The 22346-nt window shown below is 44.4% G+C and overlaps 1 protein-coding gene and 1 long non-coding RNA gene across 11 annotated transcripts in view; one reads left to right on the top strand and one right to left on the bottom strand.

Annotated features, from left to right (window-relative positions):
* Positions 1–15721, top strand: part of LOC112982762 (uncharacterized) — an 89491-nt gene extending 73770 nt beyond the window's left edge. For 5 of the 7 annotated variants that reach the window (XR_010390979.1, XR_010390978.1, XR_010390980.1 and 2 more), the window contains 6 exons: positions 683–925; positions 7822–7897; positions 9071–9247; positions 9935–10005; positions 13198–13882; positions 14445–15721. Coding sequence is in view for 1 of the 7 variants with exons in the window: in XM_064518080.1 (XP_064374150.1) it covers positions 792–925; positions 7822–7897; positions 9071–9243 (383 nt within the window). In the remaining 6 variants the exon portion in view is untranslated. Of the gene's footprint in view, positions 1–682; positions 926–7418; positions 7612–7821; positions 7898–9070; positions 9248–9934; positions 10006–13197; positions 13883–14444 lie in introns of those variants that run through there. The other 2 variants (XM_064518080.1, XR_010390977.1) reach the window with 2 other exon arrangements.
* Positions 15722–15981: 260 nt separating this feature from the next.
* LOC112982823 (uncharacterized) lies at positions 15982–21027 on the bottom strand. 4 transcript variants are annotated; one of them, XR_010390984.1, is made up of 3 exons: positions 20880–21025; positions 18658–19077; positions 15982–17543 (listed from the first exon to the last, which is right to left on the bottom strand). It is a non-coding gene; the product is annotated as an uncharacterized LOC112982823 (long non-coding RNA). The 4 variants fall into 4 exon arrangements; XR_010390985.1 differs by having other exon boundaries at positions 15982–18838; positions 18924–19077; positions 20880–21024; XR_010390986.1 differs by having other exon boundaries at positions 18924–19077; positions 20880–21023.
* Positions 21028–22346: the final 1319 nt, after the last annotated feature.

Genomic DNA, 22346 nt, shown 5'->3' with positions numbered 1-22346 from the left:
TTTTTGAGGGATTAATCGATAGTGATGGTGTAAAGAAAACTGCACCTTTTTTCAGTCACAAAGTGGTTAAGGACGTTGTTTGTTCCTCTCCATCTGCTAGGAATGAGACCATGAGTGAGGCAGGCAGCTGGACTTAAGAAGGTCAAACTGCTGATTCTCTCCTTGGCTTATAGTCCGTTGAGGGGGTTTACATATAACACTGTTAGACTGCCTGAGATATACCCAGGCTTTAATGACAAGGGATACATCTCTACCAGGGCCTCTGTTCAACAGGTTTCAAGAGGGCCCTTATTTTAAAAGCTGTTAATAAGTGAAAGCAGCTGTTTCTTTCCATCTTGGAAACTCTTTTTTTCCCTCGATATCTCCTGGGTCATATATGGGGTGTGCTATTCTAAGCCCGGATTCATGTTTCAGTGTAATTAGATTGTCATTCCTACCTCTGTCTTAATTAAATAGCAAGCCAAGCATGGGCAGATAGGACACTTAACATTGCTGGGCTACCGGTTTTGGAGAGGAGATCCAGGTAATTTGTTTTAACTGGACAATTTATTACCAGTTTTTCTTCTCTTAAACAGATAATCACTTACTTTTCTCGTGCCTGTTAAAAACAACAAATTGAGAATGAACAACTAACTGTATGTTTCTTGCAAGTGTCTTAAAATATATCTTTGACCCTACCTAGGAGAGGCACCAGTTGTCTCATCAGACGAGTCCCAGTGATGGTATCCCTGCTGCTGTTGGAGAAAGACTTTGTGCTTTGGGTAGTGTAACGACTCCCCATCTTTTTGTAGCTGAGTCTGAGAGAACTGGGGATGTTCTGCCTTCCACCTCCTGCTCCTGCTTCTGCCAGCTCAAGGAGCTCCACCACGCTTCCTGCCTCTCTGAGACCGTGCAGACACCCGAACTGGCCCTGCAGCGAAACCGCGTAAGCTCCGCGTCTCACCTGACCTGGGATATAGGGTCTGTGTAGCACTGCGATGTCAGCCCGCTGGGGCCGGGGCAGCAGTGGTAGGTCCGCACCACGCAGTCACAGCCAGCGCCCGGAGCGCAACAGTGAGTGGAGCTGTGAGCTGGGACGGGTGTGCGTTAGCACCTGTGCGATCCGAATAGCAGTCAGAGCTGGGGGTCTAGAGACAAGTGCATTAGCAGAGAATAAATATGAAATAATGAAGGTTTAGCACATGGGGAAGAAAAGAAAAGACATTGACAACAGAGAAAAATTCTTGCTGTTATAGGTAGGGAATGGTTAGACAGGGAGCGGTGGTAGAGGAGAAAGTACAAAAATAAGAAAGAAAAACGAAAAAAGCTCTAGAACAGGGACAGGAGGATGGAGTCTTTAGATAGACATTTGGAGCTAGGAATCTTCGTTATATATGTTTACTTTCCATCCAGACAGATTCTTAATGTGTCAGCTACTATAGGGTCAATTCAGTGCTAGAAGTTTTGGGACCAGACTGGAAAGCACTCTCGTGCATGTTTAGACCCTAATCAGTTTGGGCGTGAGACAAGTTAAGACTCTTAAATTTACCTGAAACCAAAATCTTACTCAGCGGCATCAATAAACCTCTAGTCATTCATGCCTGGGAAGGAATTTCAGCAGGCACTGGGAAGTGGAGGTTGAGTTGCTTTGGGGTTTGGATGCTCTCAGACTTTACATCCCTTTGTCAGGGTAACAGCTGGCACCTATTTTCCTCTTGCAGCTCTCTAGCAGCCTAAATTTGGCTCAGGGTCCTCCCACCATTAAGAACAGGGTATATGGACATAGAACTGGATTTGACTGATAGAATGGACAGATGCAAGCCCAGAGCGGACAGTGCCTGTCTCTACACGTGTGCACAGCCCTCTCAGCTTACCTTAAGTATCCCTTACCACTGGCAGCAAGGAGCTGGCTCTGTTTCTCAGTGCAGATCTCAGCTGGTGCCTCTCTCTGTGCTCAGCAGGCAGAAGAGTTTCATTCCATCCTTCCCCCTTCTCACCCTGTGTGGGACAGGGAACTTTTCTTGACGACGGTGTGGGTGAGGAGAATGACACTGGGCTGACTCGTTCCTAGAGCTGCTGTGTGTCTAGCTTTTTTCCTTTGGTAAATTTGAGATGCTGAAATCCTGTTTACTGGGCTGGGACTTGTGACCAGTGCATTAGATAGACTAGAGGGGTCTCAAGCATCCTGCTAAGCCCATAAACATGGTCAGCTTTGCACCAAACAAGAGGGAGCAAGTCCATGTGATTTGATTACTGTTCTTTTGTGTCAGGATTTGCTTTGGCTGATGGAACAGATAGAAAGATGCAAGTGCTGAGCAACTGGGGCTTTCCTTTGGAGTCTGTCTAAGCATGTGTTTGTGTGGAGGCAGAGATTACATAAATGAGTGGGAGATGGGTAGCGTTATTTATGTTACAGGCTCATCCTGTATGTGTGAAGTGCTGGATGCAAATACTGAGTTTTGGAAACTGGGTGCTGTTTGTGTGTGTATTACTGCACTCTGAAAGCTGAGCTAGCTGGCTGGCCAGCAGGATTTGTCACCAGCCCTGAACGTCGTTTGACATTCTTCGGTCTCAGACAGCACACCATGACTGTCTGGGTTTCACCAAGATATGGAAGAAGAAATAATATAATGTTAGAAAAGTCAATGCTTAATATCCAAATCTGGTTCTGGAAAAGATTTCCCACCTTTATGATGAGCCTGGGATTTGCAAATGGCTGCACCTTAAAGTATGCAGATTGCAGCCTGAATCACATGTGCTGCCACTGTCGGAGGAGGAATACCTATCCTGTTAATATTCCCTGCCTGTTTTAATACTGTCTCCCTAGAAACTTGTTTACAACCAAATAATCCATACAGAAATTACATGGGTTTGGGTAATAATGCTTGGGAAACAGCATGGCTTGGGATTCAACGTCATGGTCTGATCTCTAGGCAACAGCTTCTCCTCTGCCTCATTCTGTTGCTCTTTCTGAAGTGGGATTCTGTGCTGCAGCAAATGGCCCATAGACAATGAGGGATAAAAGGTAGTAATCCAGGCAGGCTGCAAAGACAGCACGCTGCTTGGGAAGAGGGTGCTGGTGCATCTTCACTAATAAATCAGGATCATTATCACACCAGGGGAGAGAAAGAGAACCCAAAGCAAAGGCATCTGGTGTGAATTATGTCTCTGAGCCTGCTGGAGCTCTCCATCTTCCTGAAGCACTTGCTTCAGCCTTCCAGCCTGCCAACAGCCATTAATCCCATGCACTCCTGCCGGAAAGCTGATACTGGGCCGAGTCAAATATTTCTTGTGTCTGACAGGTTTTTTTTCTTCTTCTTCTTTTTAATACTTGCTGTAACGAGCAAGAGCCCAGAACTGCTCGGATTGCTTTCTGCAGAGTCCACGGACATGTGTGTCAGTGCAAATAAATACAAAAGCCGGGACAGCTTTTTCTTCGTACAGGTTAGATTACCCCTCTTGGTTCCAAATACAAGCGCATAAATAAAGGAAGGAGTGACAGCTGCTGAGCTTTGGGACTGAACTACAGCAATGTATGTGCCTACGGAAACCATTTCTTACACGCTACTTTTCCTTCAGGGGAACAACTGGAATGTGTGTGTGGGGGGAAGCCAGTGGCAACATTCCCCTTGAATTTATTAGTTTCTGATTTCTCCCAGACTTGTCAAGATGCAGATGCCCTGAATGCCCTCTTTTAAGAGTAATCCTGACTTAGGCAATGAATCCTATCTGTATTTTTTGATGGGAGAGGAAACACCAAAGGGGCTTATTGGATTGAAAGCTTGCTTGGACAAAGCTGTCTGCGTGCACTGGTATTGTGATGCTGCAGCCCTGGCCTGAAGACCCGCTGTTTTAGAGGATGCATGGTAACATAATGAAGCACATTAGAGAATATTTTATAGACATTTGATCAGTATTTATGTTGGAATTTCCAGGGGTTACCACAGTACAGTAACAGCACGTTCAGGAATGAGAAATTGCATTTCCCAGGAAATACAGCATTATGGATTTGTCTAATAATCTTTCTTCCTTGGCCTGATAACCAAGTCCATACTTTTTAAGAAATAAATGTGAGGGCACAAGACTAGATGTGACCTACTTCTCCCATGAAGTCACGTCACTAATGCCAGCAAGGCCTCGTTGAGGGGTTTGTCTCCACACACCTACGGCTGTCGTTAAGAGCCTGCGTTGTGTGGGCAAGCACAGTGCCCCCGCCTTCTAATAGCACAGGCTACTTTATGTCCCGTATGTTTTCAGCATCCTCGCTCTTACACCGCTCGCCTCACCTGCTAGTCTGGAATCCGTAATACTGGATCGCTGACAGCCATCGCTAGGCTGCTGCTAAAGGATTGGGTCCTCTCCAGCTGTTTGCTCGGAGAGAGCCTGGTAACTTGGCGTGGCAGCACAGAGAAGGGGTAGATCTCGGCACTGCTTTTCTCCTCCACGGAGACTGATTTAGACTAATCGTTTCCAAATGAACATATCCAGCAGCTGGGCAGGTTCTGATGCTCTGGCTCTCAAGCTGCTCTGCCTTGCATGAGGCATGTTTTGATGATCGGGGGTGGGATGAATGAATGAAATTATCATCCCCAAAATGTTCATTTGCACTGCCTCATGCCAGTGCTCTTGAGAAGCTAGAGCTGTATGCTGGATGTTTACCAAATGCTGAATAACGTATAGTAGTGAATCACACACAGACTTCCCTTTCTTCCTATTAGAATTATTATAAGCAATAATATGAATGACCTGGAATAAAACTAATGCTGACGGAAGATGGTATAGCTAGGTATTAGGGGATGCTCCTACCTCTCTAATAACCAAAGCTTAACCCCTGGATTTACTGTTTCCAAAAAGTTTACCTCCAATGCATGATGGCAAGTGGTGTACTAAGACCTTTCCTTTAAGGAAGACAAACAAAGGAAAAAGAAAAAGAAGGTTGTAAAAATCAATGCCTAAATGTGATGGTGGCTCATTTAAATTAAAATGCAAAATGTATCTGTTTGCTGTAGAGATGGAATCAATGATAACAAATGATGACATATAACAAAAGAAGATCGGAGAACAGATTTTTATGAATAATATCTACTGAATTGGATAAAATAAGGGAGCAGAAATATCACCCGAAACTCCTCCAGAAGGAGGTATTCCAGCTTGGGTAACTCAGATAACTACTGATAACAATCATTTGTTATTTCTGTCTCCCTAGGCTAGCACAGAGGAACAAGTAATCCATTCCAACCATGTGGATGATGTTAACTCTATCTAGCTTAGCTTTGCTTTGGTTATTTCTGTTTTGTTTTGTATATGCATGTGTGAAAAGGCTAAGAGATAATATTTATGCTTGAGGTTAATTGCCATGGGTGAAGTTCAAGAGAAGACAAAAATGTAAACCAGCTGAAGTAATAAAATCAAATGGATCCAATTTACAGCTGCCTCCATCTCCAAACAGGAAAAACCCTGTTTCTCCTTAAGGATGGCTTTATTATTAATACTGCTTTTAACAGTGAGCAGGATAATAGATCATCAGTATTCCTTTCCTTGGAACTCCTTTCTCTTCTGCTACTCTGGTCCCTCCAAAGAGTTTCTGTTTCCAGGATTAATAATAGGCTGTAAGTCTTTCCAGAGGCTTCCTTGAAGTAAGCAGGTTCAAGTATTGCTTGTACTTTCAGGGCAAAGGTTCTTCACAACTGATGTTTTATGTGGTTGTTGTATTCTGGATTTTGCTCTCACAAGTTACTACTTATTCCAATATCGAGCTACAAAAATAGCTTTGCTGTAGCAGACAGCTGCGGTTACGCATACACTAGCAACATGATCGTACATGATAATACCATAGCCTACAACACTCATAGCACAGTAATTGGACAAAACAGTCCTAAAACACCAGATGTGTTGCTGAAAGATGTTTTCCATTAAAAATCACTAAAGGCCACTTCTGATATGTGCCATTTTGCACCTGAGCCCAGTTCTGACTGGATATGCAGAACAGCAAGCTCCTTTCTGTAAAGCAAGGTTTTCACCTTCAAAGCGTGTTCCTTTTTGTGAAGACCACTGCAGACCGCCTATGCTTTCTCCAGACTTAAAAAGATGGTTCCCAGATCAGACGAATTCCTTGCAATGATTGATATCTGCTGCTATTTTCCCAAGACAGGAACACTATAGCCACATATGTTTACAATTCACTAGTCATCTCCTCGGTAACAAAAATCTCTTTGTCATCAACTTGATGTGTGAGTATACATATCATATGCGTGCAGTGTTTCGCAGTGCCCATAATCGAGGGACCTCTGGCTTCCACTGCGTGTAATTTCCTGCTCTTACTAGAGCAAGGATGCACGCAGGTGCAGTCGTCCTGCTCCCGGCTTTGAAAAGCTACACCCAGTGGGATGCAGCCTGTCCAAGTACAGTGTGCTGTGGAAAGGTTTTATAGACGGAAGTCATTTACCTGGGCTTCTCGTAGCTCTCAAAAATACTATCTTTTGTAAGTGCACAAAGTTGCATCTCTCTATATGTCTCTTTTGTGTTACATATAGAGATGCTGCCTTGTATGTTGGTGAGCTGTTAATCACGATAGACAATAATAAGAGGAATGTCTATCCCTGGTGAGAGAAACAGGGTTGCTCCTGTTTGGAGGGGGAGGCAGCTTCATACTGGATCCATTTCTTGGTTCTGCTCTCTTGGTTTGTTTCCATTTTGCAGCTGTCTTCAAGTTCAGCCACACGGTTCATCCGAAAAGGAAGTGTAATACCCCTCCCTTTTATATATGTGTGTGTGTATATATATATATATATATAGGAATAACAAAATGAAACAAAAAAAAAAGCTGAAAGGAAAGCTAAGCAAGCTGTAGTTAACTGTATCCACCGGGTTGGAATGCACGACTTAGTCTTCTGTGCTACCACGGGGGACGAAAGCACGAAGTCAAAGGGGCGGTGCCGCTGTGCGCTGGGGACGCGCAGGGCAGGGTCTCCCTGGAGCGCCCGCTTGACTTTCCCTGGTTTCTGATCGCAGCTGCAGGTGCGAGGTTCCTCCCCGCGCCGGGCTGGCGCGTGTGCCCCGCTCTCGGGGGCGCAGACGCCATGGAGCTGCGGAGAGGCAGGCAGGGAGGCTGGCCGGGCTTTTGGCGTGGGTCTGTGGGGCTGAGGCCGGCCCGGCGTGGGGAGGGCGCTGGGTAGCGGGGGGCGAGCAGGGCCACGGCGAGGCCGGGGCCGGGAAGAGCGGCTGCGGGTGCTCCCGCTCCCACCGCCCTGCGCACGCGTCCGGCCCGCAGTCCGCTCGGCCTTTCCCCACAGGCTCCCCCCTCCCCCCGGCTGGCGCAGTGCGCATGCGTCCCGGCCGGCTGCAGGGCCGCGCGCTGCGCGCACGGGGGCAGCAGCGGCTGCCGTGTCGGCGGGCGGGCGAGCCCTGCGCGGCGCCTTGCGCATGCGCACTGCGGCTGGCGAGGTTGGGTGACGTCACCGCCGGAAGCGGCGCGCCGCGGCTTCCGGTTGGCGGCGGCGGTTGCTCGGTAGCAGCAGCGCAGCCGAGGCCTCTGGCTGCGCGGTGGGGAAGCGGGGCCGCCGGCGGCTGCCGCGGGGCGGTTCTCGCGCCGCCCGAGACTCTCGCAGCGGGAGCCGAAGCCCGTCGCGGCTGGTAAGGGCGCCCGTGGCTCGCAGGGGCTCAGGCTGCCCGCCTCGTACTCGGGAACAGCGGCGCTGCCTCCCGGCCGGGGCTTGGTCGCGGTTTCACAGGCCTCTCAGTGCTCACTGGGCTCTGAGCTCTGCACTGTGCTTTTCCGGATATCAGATCTATTACTGACCCTGGAGTTAACCTGTGTTTTTTTCCCCTTCTTCCAATGTTTAGGGCAGAGCGTGTGCTAGGATAGCTGAGGAGATGGATGATTTTTTTGTCTGCTGGCTAATCACCCAAGCTGGCAAAGGTGGGTTTCTTTCCCTTGCACTCTACTCCTTAGTAGTTGCTTTGCTTTGCACTCTGTAAGGTAGCCTGCTTACTCTGTGAGACTTCTGTTGTCTCTGGAGAGACCGATGTCTAGCCTGAAAGTGATAGAATATACGCAGAGTAGAAAGCAGGGAACAGGAAGCTTAACAGAAGCCTAAAAACTACCAATTTCTGGGAATATTGTAGGTTCTTTCATCAATATATGCATGACTTTTGTGAGAAATGGAAGTCAGGATCTGGAAGCCTGTAGAGCTTTGAGTTTTAACCATGCTCCTCACCTTAGCGTAGGTAGGTAGGGCAGCTAGTTTTAAGGCTAAGTGTATACAGCTTTGTTTTGATACACGCTACTACCCTTCGTCCTGTTTTGCTTTCAACTTATGGTAAGCCTCCAAAGCAGAATCTCACCAAGGTGTTTTATCTTCTCAAGTTTCATTCCTTCACTGTAAGTGGAGTAGAGAAGGGTTAGTTTTGTTTGGCCAGGTCAGGAGTGTCAATGAATACGTGGCGCTCCCCATCTGCAGTGCCGCTGCCAGGGCTTTTTGTCATTGGTTCTGGTGCTGGAGAGGTGACAAACATGCCAGCTGGTGGGGCAGGCAGTGCACCATCATTTCACCCGGCCTCTTCCCCTCCACACTCAAGCAGCGTGCTGGCAGTGTGCGTTTTCTGCAGCTACCTGGGTAGACATTTCAGGAGCTCTATCTGGCTGACTCACAACCTCCGTCTGGCTTTTGGCAATGTAGGTAACCTCTGACCATAGACGAGGGGCCCTTTCCTGCTTATTGCTGATGGACTGAGTTTTGTCAAGTAACTTTTGTGGTTTTGGAGGGCTGTGTAAATATAAATTGGTTGGTCATATGATAATATTATTCCCACCACGTAGCAGCTTTTCAGATACAGGGAAAAGAATACACAGTGAAGCCATCTTCGAAGATCTGTCAAATTTGCTACTGTGAGCTTGCGTCGCTTTGTGAGATGTTTTCTAAGCTGTCTGTGGTGAGAAAGGGGAATTTTATTTGTGAAGTGACAGTAATATAAATTGTACAGTAATATAAATTGTAATTGTACTGTTTCTTCTGATTTGCCTTTAACTGACTAAAATTTTGAGATGCTGCCATCACCTCTGTTTCAGCCAATTTTATTTTTATACATGCAGATATTCTGAGAAAAGAATCCCAAGGGAAGAAATGCTGCAAATGCACAGAAGAGCATTTGCACACGTTTGCAAATGCACATCTTCATCAAGGACATAAGGCAGTGAGTGCCAATGAACGACTGACCTCTCGGATGACTCATATTCCCTCATTCTATAGGAAACTGTGCTGGTAAAGAGGTAAAGAAACTGGATACAAACTATAATGCCATATATACCATATAATATATAATACCATATAATGTCTATGGCAGTTATAGATAAGACAGGGGCTCTGTGACATTGTGATGTTTATTTTGGGTAAAAAGCTGATGAATTTACTGATATGTACATGACCTGAATATTGCTAGTGTGGATCTTTGTTTTAATATATGTTGTTCCTTTTGAGAGTCAGTTTATGTGGAAACCCTGTCCTCTGTTCTAGTGTTAACTCAGCTGGTTGGTTCAGTGACTAAACACGCACAAAAATAGTTGCTCTTTTTTTCCTGCCCATAAAGAGCAGAATGAACTGTTTACTTTGTTTTATCTGAAGAGCATCTATACTTCATTATTGTAAAGTACAGGAGGAAGCTCTTGGGTGTTTTCTGAGACGCAGAGTGATGCTAAATCTTTTTGGTTTGATGGAAGAGCTATGACCTTACTTGAAGATCAGTTTTTTCACAAATGTCTTGGATAATCACTGATTGTTTTCTATTAGAATAACACATTTATAAGAGCAGGGTAGATGAATGTCCCTCAGTGTTAGTGTAGCTTCTGTCTATGATGCGTACCGGAGTTCAGATATAATGCTTGAATGTTAGCTGGTCTCGTTAGAATGGGCAGCAGTGTTCACCCAGAGGGATTTTTCTTTGCTTCTTGCTTTCCTAGACGCGGAATCAAACAGGGATGTGGATGTTCTCCTAACCCGCCTGAGTTTCACATCTGAATCATCCAAATGGGTATGTGTCTCTGCATTATTACGGATGACTCCATGCCTTACTACCAGAAGGAGGCATTTGTTTAAACTCAGCAGAAGACGCACAATCTCAGACTTGAATTGCAGCTTCTTATATCTTGTTTTGTTATTGTAGTGGTAACCTGTTCTCTTTCTTCAGCATGTTTATTTTGAAGAGTTACAGTCTTGTTACATCTTTTGTTTGTCTTGCAGAAATATTTAGTGTGTTTACTCTTATCATTCCCTCTTCCCCACTCCATGCCCTGCAATTTTGTATACTTTTATGACCTCTAATTGCAACAAGTGGCTAAATAAAGCAGTGATTAAAGGCAAACTAAGCATCTCTTTATGTAGCCACAACCAGTTGGAGGAGAAGCAAGTACTCTCCTGTGGTTTGTAATCTTTCTGGGCTAACTCTGGGAAAATCCTAATAAAATCTTGCACTTTTTGTGCCACTGCTATAGATTAATTACTTTGAAAATTCAAAACTCAGACTAAGAAACAAATTCTCTCATTTCTAATGACAGCAATCTAATGATGTAGATTTCAGTGGAAATTTTTCTAACCGTTTCACAGTTGTAAATTTGTTCGTTTTTCTCAGTATTGCTGTAACCTTTTCCCTCAGTGAGATTTCATGTAGAAAAATATAGAGAGTAATGTACAGTACTTATGCAGGTCATTGTTTAGTAAACAAGGTATTGTTTTTATTTGTAATTTTTTGTCACTTTTCATAGCCAAAATCTTTGCATCAAGTTGTGGAAGAACTGGAAAAAGTCTGCTTTGGCACAGATGTGCAGACTAATGGTGAAACCAAGGGGTTTTTTTTGGAGGTTAGGGATGTGGGGAGATTACATCTCATGACAGAAGCTAGGACATAAACAAAAGGTGGTGTTTAGACTGTCAGAGTTGTGGGGAGTTTTAATAATTTTTTGGCAGTTATTGCTTAGTAAGTTTCTCTTGTAAAGACTTCAGTATTAGACAATCTACAGGTATTTTTGTAGTTGTTCCTGTATGTTTTGTAGTTGTAGTAATGTAGTTGAATCATTACATTCATGACATTCATGACTGCTGAAAATGTTTCTGTTTACCTAATGTTTCCCCATATGCTTGGCATTACCAAAATTCCTCAGCTGCACTGTTACCCCTCCTTGTTATTCTGTCCTATACATCTCAAAAAAACCAAACCATCTCTGATTTCAGGTGCATCTTTACCTTGTTTTGTCTAATGCTTAATGTACTTTTGTCTCCCTTTCTTGGATTTTGTTGCACAGTGGTGTTAGTTCATTGCTAGACTCAGGATGTAATATGGAATGTGGGAGGCATCTAGTGAGCACAGTGAATTATAAGAAGTGTTGCATTTTTAGCTGTTGGATTTGGTTAGGTCCCTTGTGCAGTACTTGGTTTTTTTAAACATGTGGATTGTGCGTTGTCTTGCTTCACTTAAGAGTTTTCTTATCAGGTGCAGGTATCCTGGTTAAGTGGCCTTGGTGAAAACAGGAGCACCAGTGTTGAAAATTGCTTTTAATGTGTAGGAGTTGGAGGAGGTCTAACCTAAGGGACTGTGATAATCCTGAAAAAAATGAAGTTCACTGGAAAAGCTTCCCTGGCTTAGCTGGACAAACAAAAAAGAACTGCCTCAAGTTGTAATCTGGGGTGGAGGTGAAGCAGCGGTATGTGTATCTTACCACTATTAGATGAAGACATTTCCATTCCTGGACTTCTGTCAGTGCATACTTTTTTCTGTTCAGAGTACTACTGGTGACAGGAGTGACATTAGGTTACCATCCCCAAAATCTTTGCCATTTGTACTAGTTTTATCTTTGAAAAGATAAAAACGTCTGGCTTTTTGGCACATCCTATTTTGACCTACCAAATTCCTCAGGACAGTTGCAACATTAGAGTTCATGTAGAAATAATGCCTCTCATTCTTGCCTGTCAGTTTGACTGTGCATATTGTATTGATTTAAAGTTAAATATGCATCTGTGAGCTAAAGCAGAGACACTTGGCATCCCAGTTGGCATTCAGAGTTCTACAAGCTGACTAATAGTTTGACCATTTGCTCTGTGTAATCCTGTCAGGTTTAAGAAATGGTTCTGTAACAGTTCTTGTCTTCAAAGATTAAGAAAGGAATGTTGCAGAAAACAGAAATGCGATGGCAGCCGAGAATCTGAGAAGAGCAAGTCTCGGTATGGAGAAAGACTGCATAACTTGACAAGCACAGGCAGTGTCAAGCTTTCAAAATAAAGCTAAAAATAGAAGGGGAAATCTCAGCATGAAGCTGGAGGATATATCTCCAAGACTGTTTACTGTGTAAACATGTCTAATGATTCATTATGGTTCATTTTTTCCCCCGCTTACTGCAGTATCATTTTAGGTGATTACAGACTAGACATAAAACAAAGCTTAAAAGTGGATTACATAAAGATTACAAAGCGGTTTGATATGAAAAGTGTCAGAAGAGTTCTCAAGAAAAAGCTTTCCCTGTTTTACTTCTATCAGCTTGAGCTTTATCAGCATTTTTCTTAAGCTGTTGTGATCTGCTTATGTTTGTGCATTGTTAGCAGCCTGGTAATAATTAAGGTAGAGAAACAGAAGCTGGGAAGTCTTGTGGTCCTTCCTGCTTGAATACCTACCAGTTTAAGACATAGTTATACACTAAGTTGAACTACAGTCCTCATAACAGCATAAAATAGTGATTAACAGTACTATATGACATCCAGATGTTTTTCTAAAATATTTAGTGAGTTCACCAGGGATTTAACTCTGCCCTCCAGTATGATGGGTGATGAGCCTGAAATCCAGACATACATTGACCTTAATGAATGTGGATTTCAGTAACTGGCTAAATGCAGCCTTGTACTCAGTCCAAGTGACAGAATTACAATGCAAATAAGCTATATTAGCATGGTGTTGCTGAAATCTGTAAGGATTTTTTTCAAAGTATTTTGGTTTATCGTACCTGTATGTGCCATAAATCTCTTTGAGACTTCTGAACTCTGTATTAGTACTTCTCTCCTATTTAACAAGCACCATCTATTATTAGCTTCTCAAGAATGCCTGTGCTCACAGAACTACACATATTTAGAAATGTGCATTTCAAAAGTGGTAGTGGTGGAGATCAGTCTAACCTTGTGAGACTATCTCAAATCTGTTTAATTTTATTTTGAATGTCTTGCCTTCTTTGCTTCCCCATAGGGTATCTGTTAGCCGCCAAATAAAGAAGATGGAGCAGCCTATTCACATAGAACTGTATTCAGCAAACCTAAAAGATACACTAGATCTCTGGTACATCACAGGTATTTGCTTAAAATAAATTGTGCATTCACAAGTCTATTTCCATGTTCAAAATACAGCATTTAATAGGTATCTAATTCCTTTGTGTACTGCTGCCAATCTCTGTAATGCATTATTGGCGAGAATGCTGTTTTTCAACTCCTGATTGCAAAACAGGCTCCTTTATATCTAGTTTCAGAATTATGACCTGCTTTGTCATGCTGCTTTGACAGTTGTTCTTAGCAGGTATGCTAGCACCATGGCCATGCAGTGATTGAATGCCAGTACTTTATAGGCCAGGGCAGTTGTGCTGTACTTTAATAAGCAATTCATTCTTGTTTCAGGGAAAATAAAGTATACAGCATGCTAGAACATGTGCACTTAAGTAAGCTATAAATCTAGAAAAATGTCTGAACAGCTGAATTCCAAGTGGCTTCAATTTATATTTTTCTCTCTCTCTTATTCCAGGCTCACCTCCCATAGATCAGCATTACTGTGGTGTACTATATTTCATAAGCAGTGATATATTTCATAAGAAATAAGAACTCATGCACTGAAAACAGGCCTCACAATCAACAAGCATACATGCTGTCCCTAGACATCATGGGTCAGTTCAGGCCTCTGTGCAGAACATTCTTTCTTTCTAGTTACATGCTGTGTGATCTTAAATTGTTTTCTCAAAGTACTGAAAGGCTTTAGGTAATGCTGGAGTTTACTGAATTTTTCACTGCGGTACAAAAAAAAGCTACCTTACCCAGCTAATCTACTTTAGAGAGTTTTATTATTGACCTAAAGATTGGATCTTTGAGTGCTATGCATAGCACACGCTTGTTTTCCTAGTCTTTTAGCAAGATTATTGATGTCCTTGAGTAATTGTGTGGGTTTTGGGGGTTTTTTTTGTTTTTTTGAGGGAGACAGGGTGGAAGGACTGGTTATCTATTTCTCTTGTTCTAAAATTGCATAAGCATAGAGCCTCAAAGGTAGATGCCTTATTTCCTTTGGCAGCATGAATGGGCATTAATACCTAAATACCTTTGAGACTATATGGAAAGGCCAGTAGTTTCTGTGCAAATTTGCTTACAAGTTTGTATTAATCTTGCAATGCAGTTGCCAGTTCAGAGCAGTACAAAATTTCTACCTTTTAAATCTCACCTATAATGTGCTTGCAGGAGTTGCTGGGGAGCCCTACCAGTAGACTGTGAAGACATCTTTGGCTGCATCCAGTGGAAGTACTGAGAGCCAAAGGATCAGAGTGAATAACTGCTTGTCTAGATTTGTTACTGGCAACATACTCAGGGTTTTCTCTGAAGTCATACTTGAGATCAGATATATGTTCATTGCTTGAGTACTACTGCAAAAAAATGTTACTGGTGCATTAAAGTAAGTATGCCACTGAGGTAGCATGTGCAGTGAAGACTAAATCCTGTAATACATCATTTTGATATCTCTTATATAAGTTATTTAAAACAGATTAAAATTGTTTCTGTACTATTTTGTTTACTGAACAGACCATGATGCTAAGAAAAACCTGCACTGAAGGAAATAAAATAGTCAGACCCCTTAGAAGCAAGTGTCTTTTCACTTGCTTGAGCGTATAATACAAGTTTTAATCAGACAATAGTGAGCTCCAGTTTTTCTTTGTTCCCCAGGGCTTAAAGTTCTCCCTTGAAGACCAATTGTTTTGTCTTACTGAAGTTCTTGCAGTTTGGTTTGAAGAAAGTGTTTACTGATTAAACTAGTGACAGTTCTGTGGAGCTGCTAGAAATTTTGAAAGGACAGTATTTGCCTTTTTCGTAAAAGGCTATTTGCTTTCATTGATAATAGCTGTAGTAATCAAGCCATGCAAGTGATATATAGGTGAACAAGCTGTTACAGTTTAGGCTGTGATCACTGCTAGGGAAGTCCAGATACCTTAGAAACTGAACAAGACTGCTTAGCTTGTTTCCTGTAATACTGCCAAAACTGATCATTACTGTTTTCGTGCTTTAACAGGGTAGACATGCTCTTTGCAAACCTCCCTTACTATTAAAAACTGGGCAGTCTGTCACAGAAATAGCATAGGTCTCTCTGTTACAAGTAAATAGCTGAAAGTCAAGAGGTTGACAGTGCAGAGTAATAAAAAAATCATTGCTTGTTTAGTGGTTGCAAATTGTCTCATTAAGCAGCATTATTCTTTTTATACAGTCTGTGAGTAATTTTATGTCTGTAGAGCATTTTGGATTGAGTGACAGTTCTGACAATACAAGCTTCTAGCATTAATGATGAGTATAATATATAGCATCTGTGTATAGCAGCAAGCATTTTCTAAATTAGGTGATGGCAATGAATTAATGCAGGCATTGTACAGGTAAGCTTATCTCAAGCTTTGGAACTGTGTGAATAAATTTAATTATAAGTTTATCCCCTATATAAATATCAGGAAATTAAAAGGATTTTATTAGAGCAATATGATTCTTTCTATAGCACTTAAGTCTTAAACAGTTTTTCTTTCTTTGAAAATGTGTGTGAAAGGGGGCAGGGGGAAATGGACCTAAAATTCTACTCTTTCTCCTGCCCTCCCCCACAGAAGAGTAGATGAAAGTATCAGCACCCTGTAATATTGATGATACACAACAATGTATTATGACTCCCCACCAGCTGCCAAACACACTGTAGTGCTTTAGGAAACATACCAGTTCAGACAAAGAAGGCTATCTGTATGCTCAGTTTCACAGTTAAGCAGGCTTTTAATTTTTTTCTGCTTAAAAACATATGTAATTGGAACACCCAGGAGTTCAACAAGAGAAATGAACAGAAACATCTCCCCATTCCAGTGCTGAAGTTGTACTTTGGCACATAGTTACAGAATGCAAAGTTATTGTCACAGCAGCTACTGAAATACTGCCATTTTGTGTGAATGTAAAATGAAAAGCTAGACATAACTGAATTTCTCTAGGACTTCAGGTTCAAGATCCAACAAGAATGTTTTACTAGGTGTCTGAAGTAACAGATAAGAAACAAAAACAGGGCTAGATGTCTTCTTGAGATCATTTACAGTCTTAAGAGTTAAACTGTAAAACCATTCGTGTCTGTTAAAAACCTTCAATAGTGGAGGTCCTAAAATCTCCCAGGTCAGTCATTCCCTTTGCAACATTAATCAAGTAAAGGTCATTTCTCCACAAAGTGGGAAAAATGCAGTTTTTCTTGTTTTTGAATGAAACAACCTCATTTAACTTACTTGCCTAGGGGAGAAGAACTTCCTAGCACTGTGTCAGCCATGTGTGAGACATGCTATTGTGCATCATCCAGGTTTGTGATGGAGATAACCCCAGGTACCAGTACTGGCTGGGATCTGACTGGCTGGAAGGCAGCTTTGCAGGGAAGCTACCTGGGAGTCCTGGTGGAGAAGCTGCACATGAGCCAGCAATGCACCCTTGCAGCAAAGAAAGTCAACAGCAGCACTGTGAGCTGCATTAGGAAGTGCTGCCAGCATGTCAAGGGAGGTGATCCTTCCCCTCTACTCAGCCCTGGAGAGGCCACAGCTGGAGTGTGGTGTCCAGCAAAGGTCCACTACAATATTAAGAGGCTGGAATATGCATGAAACAAGGAGATGGTGAGAGAGCTGGGACTGTTGAGCCTGGAGAAGAGCAGGTTCACAGATTATCTTATCAATGCATACAAATACCAGCAGGGGAGCACAGACTGCTTCAGGAAGCAGCAACAGGAGGCATTCTGTTCTTTCCTGTCATCTAAGGTGGTGAGTATTCACATCATTAGTTTACTGTTACAGAAATTGTGCCAATAGCCCATTCTTCAAATGGAGTCTAACACAGAAGCATGTTGCCATTGCACATGACAGTGTGGAGCTTACATTCATACGCATCTGTTCCTGCCAGGAATGACTCTTCCTTCATTTAGAAGTAAAGGAAACACCTTTGAGTCAATGCAGAATCTCACTGTCGGTATCTAATGCTACCTTACTGTCACAAGGAGGCATGTGAGCAGTAAACAAACAAGTGTTCCAGATATGCCAGGATAGGAAGACTGGCACTGGAAGACTAGAGAAAGAAGAGAATCTAGTAGGCCAAAACACTTACCTTTTTCCTCTTAAGGTACAACCCACCCCTCACTTCCTCTCCCCCCTCCTCCTTTAAGATCTTACCTCTACTGTTTTGAGATCTGATATTTGCATTCTTTGAAGAAATATCTTGATTCTGGTACACCTTGAGCGACTCTTTTCATCACTGCTTTCTGCAGCTGGGTAACTTCTTCAGGCTGGCTACAGACTTCTGGTGCAAAAAAAGCAGAACTATAAATATTGGTGGAAAGTTTGATGTAGACCTGTCTGTTTAGAGAAAATTAAAATTTACATAGAAAGACCAGCCTATTCTATCTTTGCCTCCCTTGTCTGATATTCTCAAATATTCAGAGATGCATTCCTCCCTAGATTTTAAAGGCAGAGTCCATTCTCAGTGATCACAGATTCTATTTTTGACCTAAGACCTAACTTTTTTTCTTCCTTTTTTAGAAGATCAAACCTAGATCTAAAAACTTCAGCTGATGAAAAATAAGCTAGGTCTCCAATTTTAGCAATTCTCAAAAAAATGCATCTGGTTTCAATATATAAAATTGTCTAATGCAGGCTTTTAACAGGCAACTATTTAAATGTAGCATCAACAATCCTGCGTCTAAACACAGGTAACAATACAACCCCTTTTCTTGGTTAAGAAGTCTTCTCATGGTTAAGAGATTGATCTTTGGAGTTGCTGTAGGTAGTCTCCCCCCTCAGAACTTAGGTTGCTCTGCTAGCTTTCTCCTTTGACCTGTTTTTACTTGTTTCCTATCTGATGCATAGACACCAGAATGAGACACTTGCTATACCTGGCTGTCCCTTGAGTTCATACCAAGTAATACCATTTTCTGCTAGTATCTCCATCCTTGTGGTCAGTCTCCCAGTATAGTGCTGAAGCTCATGGCAGCTGTTTGTGTCCTTACTTCTAAATCCCTTTAGTAAGGCACTATGTTAATGTGACCACTCATTGCATGTGATCCACACTTTTTGTTCCTAGATATGTTTTAATACTATCAGTTGCACAGCTTGAAATTTTGTTCAGCTTACCATTACCCAGGAGTCCAGTCTGATTAACTGATACATTTTCTTACCATTCCTATGGATTTAATTTGCCTTTCCATCTGCAAGCCTGACAGCTCTGACTTTATAGCTCCTCTTAAATCATTTCAGAGGGCATGAACATTTCTGCACTTGAGAGCAGATTCCAGCAAGACTGCATTGCTAGCTGTCTTTGGGAAAGTGACTGTCAGTTATTGGACAGTTCTGTCAGTTAAGAGACTTTTATTCTTATCTGTCCCAAGCTTATACAGAACTACAACATTTTTACTTACTCTTATATAAATAATGCTGATCATTCTTAGAAATGCAGGCTACAGTTTGATTCTCTTCATTTCCCATTTTCTTCTTTATTTTCTAGCAGGAGATTTGAAGTATTTTCTATGAATGTTCCTCATTCTAGTGCATGCAGCAGTGGGTGACATGACAGTTAATTTGGTCTGAATCTTCCAGTGCCTCAGAGTAAAAAACATCATGTATGTGTAAGCCTGTTTGATTTTTAGATATCAAGTAGCATCAAAAACCAACACCATGAACTTACGACATTTAGAAGCGTTCCCTGGGCAGCACTTAGTATTACATTCACATATTCTCTGTAATTCTCAGCAGGCAGCACAAAAGGCTACTTTATCTTGGGGCTTGAGGCAGAATGCAGTGGCCTTGCATTCTCTGTCTGTAGCACACTCTGAACTCTTCTGAAAGTGAGGAAAACAGTTTGTTCAGAGATTAAAAAACAAAACTATATGAAACATGATGCATGTCCTTCCTGCCCCAAATAAACTGGCTTTTGTTCAGGGTTGCTTTGAGCAGTGACTTACTAATTTTATGTTCCTTCCCCACGCTGGATCACAGTACCCGATAATCACAGGAGGTGGCTGCTGCACTCCCTGGGCCCATCATTAGGACTCTGTATAAGTGGGGGTGTGATGTACCATTGTCTGTGCATATGGGCATATAAACTAGCATTTTGGATTTGCCAGTGTTGGTGGCTGCATGTTCATTCTGTGTTTGTTCCTGTCCCATTTGCAAGGTCTTATATCAAAACTGGGTGTCTGTCTCCTTCCTTAGCCTCAAGGCTATAGTGGCCCTTCAGGGTTTGGATTTTGTATTTTTGTAACAAATTGTTACTTCAGCCTTTAGAGTATTGACTCATGCACATTTCAAGGCTAGAAATGCAGCAGTACTTAGTGTTTACTTTACACCCCATTTAGAAACAAGCTTGTCAAGTAACATATATCATCATAGCATTGCATTATCTGCTGGAATTTCTGTAGGTCAAAAATACTCAACTTCCTTGGGCTGCCCAGAGCTTTGGATGATACTGCAGTCCAGAAGAGCAGCTGATAGCTTTGTTTCTTTGCCATGCCCCTTACTGAAGAAAAGGGGTTTAGATTTGCTTTCAAAGTTGCAGGCAAACAATTAGTATTTCTAAGATGCTGCAGGAGGTTCACAACACACATGCAGTAATGTTACAGAAACATTAGAACAGTTGTCTCCAGAGCATAAAGGTGTTATCTTACATGCCTGATATTCTGCTGACCAGAGCTACAGAAGAGGTGTGAGAGTGAAGAATCACAGCTTTAAAACCACTGGCATGGACAGGATTTAAAATCAATTTGCATAAGGTACACAATTGGTACAACCCCAAATTAGTTATATGGGAATTACCGTTAAGGAAACAGGAAGCTGGCAGAGAAAAGGTTAAAGCTTTGTGTGAAGTAAAGACTCCTTCCCATCAATCCTGACTTGGAACACTGCTAGAATTGCATTTCTTACCGCCACATATCCGTAACTCAGCTGGGATCAGCAGACCACAATGGAAATTACTGAAAAGGAGTCAGGAATGTAAGTGGAAAAAGGAACATGCTGCTTTCTTTTAGTTGAGGGACAGCAGCATCTGCAAACACTCCTGCCCTAAAATTCCCAGGACAAGGAATCTCTCCCAGACTGGAGACCAGAGCCTGGAGAGCAGGGCCTAGGGACACCCTGAGAGACAACAGCCCCACAAACCAGGGGGAGGGCAGTGAGCTGCACAAGGCCCTATGGGGCTGAGGGGGAATCCCAGGATCCTTATGAGTAGTGCAGGGGGAGGCTGCCCATGCATAACGCTCACCTCCTGAGGCCCACAAATCCACCTAACATAGTCCCTGCTGCATAGACCGCGGCTGATGCTGGGCACGACTTAACCAGCCTTGACAGGACAAAGGCAGACCGTTAGCGACAAAAAACAAACAGGATAAAAGCAATTAAGGAGTACGGGGATGGAACAAGGCCTCCCATCAGCCTCCAACCCTGTCAGCAAAGGGGAATCACACCACGAGCGTGCCGGGACGGCTCAGGACAACGGGAGGGGAGCCCCGAGAGGCGACGCAGGGCCCTGACCTCCCCTCACGCCCCAGCTCCGAGCCGCCCGGGAGCAGGGGGACACGCACCCCGGGGCCGCCGCCACGTCCGGACGCGGGCTGCGCGCATCCAGGAAGGCCCCAGCCGCACTCACCCCGAACGGAGGGCGCCGGGCCTCGCGTTTCCTTGCCGCGGGCGGAGAAAGGCCCGAGCAGGCCCCGCCAGCGCCGCCATCTTCTCCGCGCCTATATAGGGCGGCGCCCGGCGCGCCTGCGCACTGCGGCCTCTCCCGGCGCCCAGCGCGGCGTGACGTAGCAGGCGGGAGGGCGCGAGCCGACGGCTGTGTGGGCCCCGCCCCCGGCGGGCCCGTGAGGGGCGGCGCCATGAGGCGGCGCGGGGCTGGGCTGGGCTGGGCTGGGCTGTGGTGGCTGAGGGAAATGTTACGCGGGGCGCCGAGCTCGCTGCGGAAACCCAGACCCGGGCTGCCCCCAGAGCCCCAGCGGAGCCGCTTGAAAGGAGCCTGGGCGCAACAAAAGGCGCGGAAAGGGCTCCGCAGGCGGGGGGGCTGCCTGTCAAGCGGGGGCTGCCTCGGTGGCTGCGGGCGCCGGGGCTCGTGGCAGGCCTGACGGCTCAGTGCTCGACACCGGTGCGCCGTGCACGTCGGGCGGGTGGCGTGTGCCATAGCGTGGGGCGCTGGGGGTTGTTTTCGACTGCCAGCTCTTCCCCCCAGGGCCCCTCGACGCGTTATGAGAGCAAAGCACGGGTTAAACCCTTGGAAAGAACCAAGGAAAACCGGGCTTACTCTTGCACCCTCTCTGCCACCCATGAACAAACTTCCAAAGCGCCACCGAGAAAAGCATCCGGTCCGTGCCAAAGAGCTCCTCCTTCCCAGCTCCTTTCAAACCCAGAGGCAGAGGATTTGCCGTGCCAGGATTTGATTCCAGCGTTAGGAAGTGGAGCCGGCAGCCTGATGGGGCGTGCAGACAGTGTCTGCCAGAGAAGGGTCGTGAAGGGGACTGCCGCCAGGACGGGCACGCTGGTGTTTCTGGAGCCAGCTGGGCAGGAGCAGCTCAGGAGCTGGGAACTCCAGGCTGGGCTGGGCTGGAGCCAGTGGCATGTCTGGGGGTGGCAGTGTGCACTCTTCACTTTGGAAAGAGGCCTGGCATCCCCCCCCACTTTGGATAGGTCAAGAGGAGCCTCTTTGGGAAGCAGGCATTGCTTCTGGAAAGATACTGGTTGGGAGATGTTGTTAAGTAGGAATTTGTCAGAGAAACCTGTCCAGACCATCACTTCATGATGGCGGGAGGGAGAAGGCCCTGTCCGTCCTGCCGTCTGTCTGCCGAGGGTGCAGGTGGGCTCTGCTGGATGGGGTTGCTGGCAGGTCCCGGGACACCGTGTTCCAGATCTGTCACGGTCCCAGCCATTGCCAAGAAGCCAGGACCCCTTTTCCAGCCTTCCCAGTTCCTGAGCACGTGTCAGGGCACTCAGTCCCTGCACTTCCCTTACAAGCAGGAGCTGCCAGAGATGCCTGTTGTGTCCCTCGCGATGGTCTGGTGTTTGTGGCAGCACAAACGCTGCTTTGCTGCAACATGTCTGTGTCAAAGCTGAAGTGTAGGAGCGC

The sequence above is a fragment of the Dromaius novaehollandiae genome, chromosome 11 (genome assembly GCF_036370855.1).
Source record: "Dromaius novaehollandiae isolate bDroNov1 chromosome 11, bDroNov1.hap1, whole genome shotgun sequence".
In the NCBI taxonomy this organism is placed as follows: domain Eukaryota; kingdom Metazoa; phylum Chordata; class Aves; order Casuariiformes; family Dromaiidae; genus Dromaius; species Dromaius novaehollandiae.
This window is presented reverse-complemented; position numbering and strand designations above follow the sequence as displayed.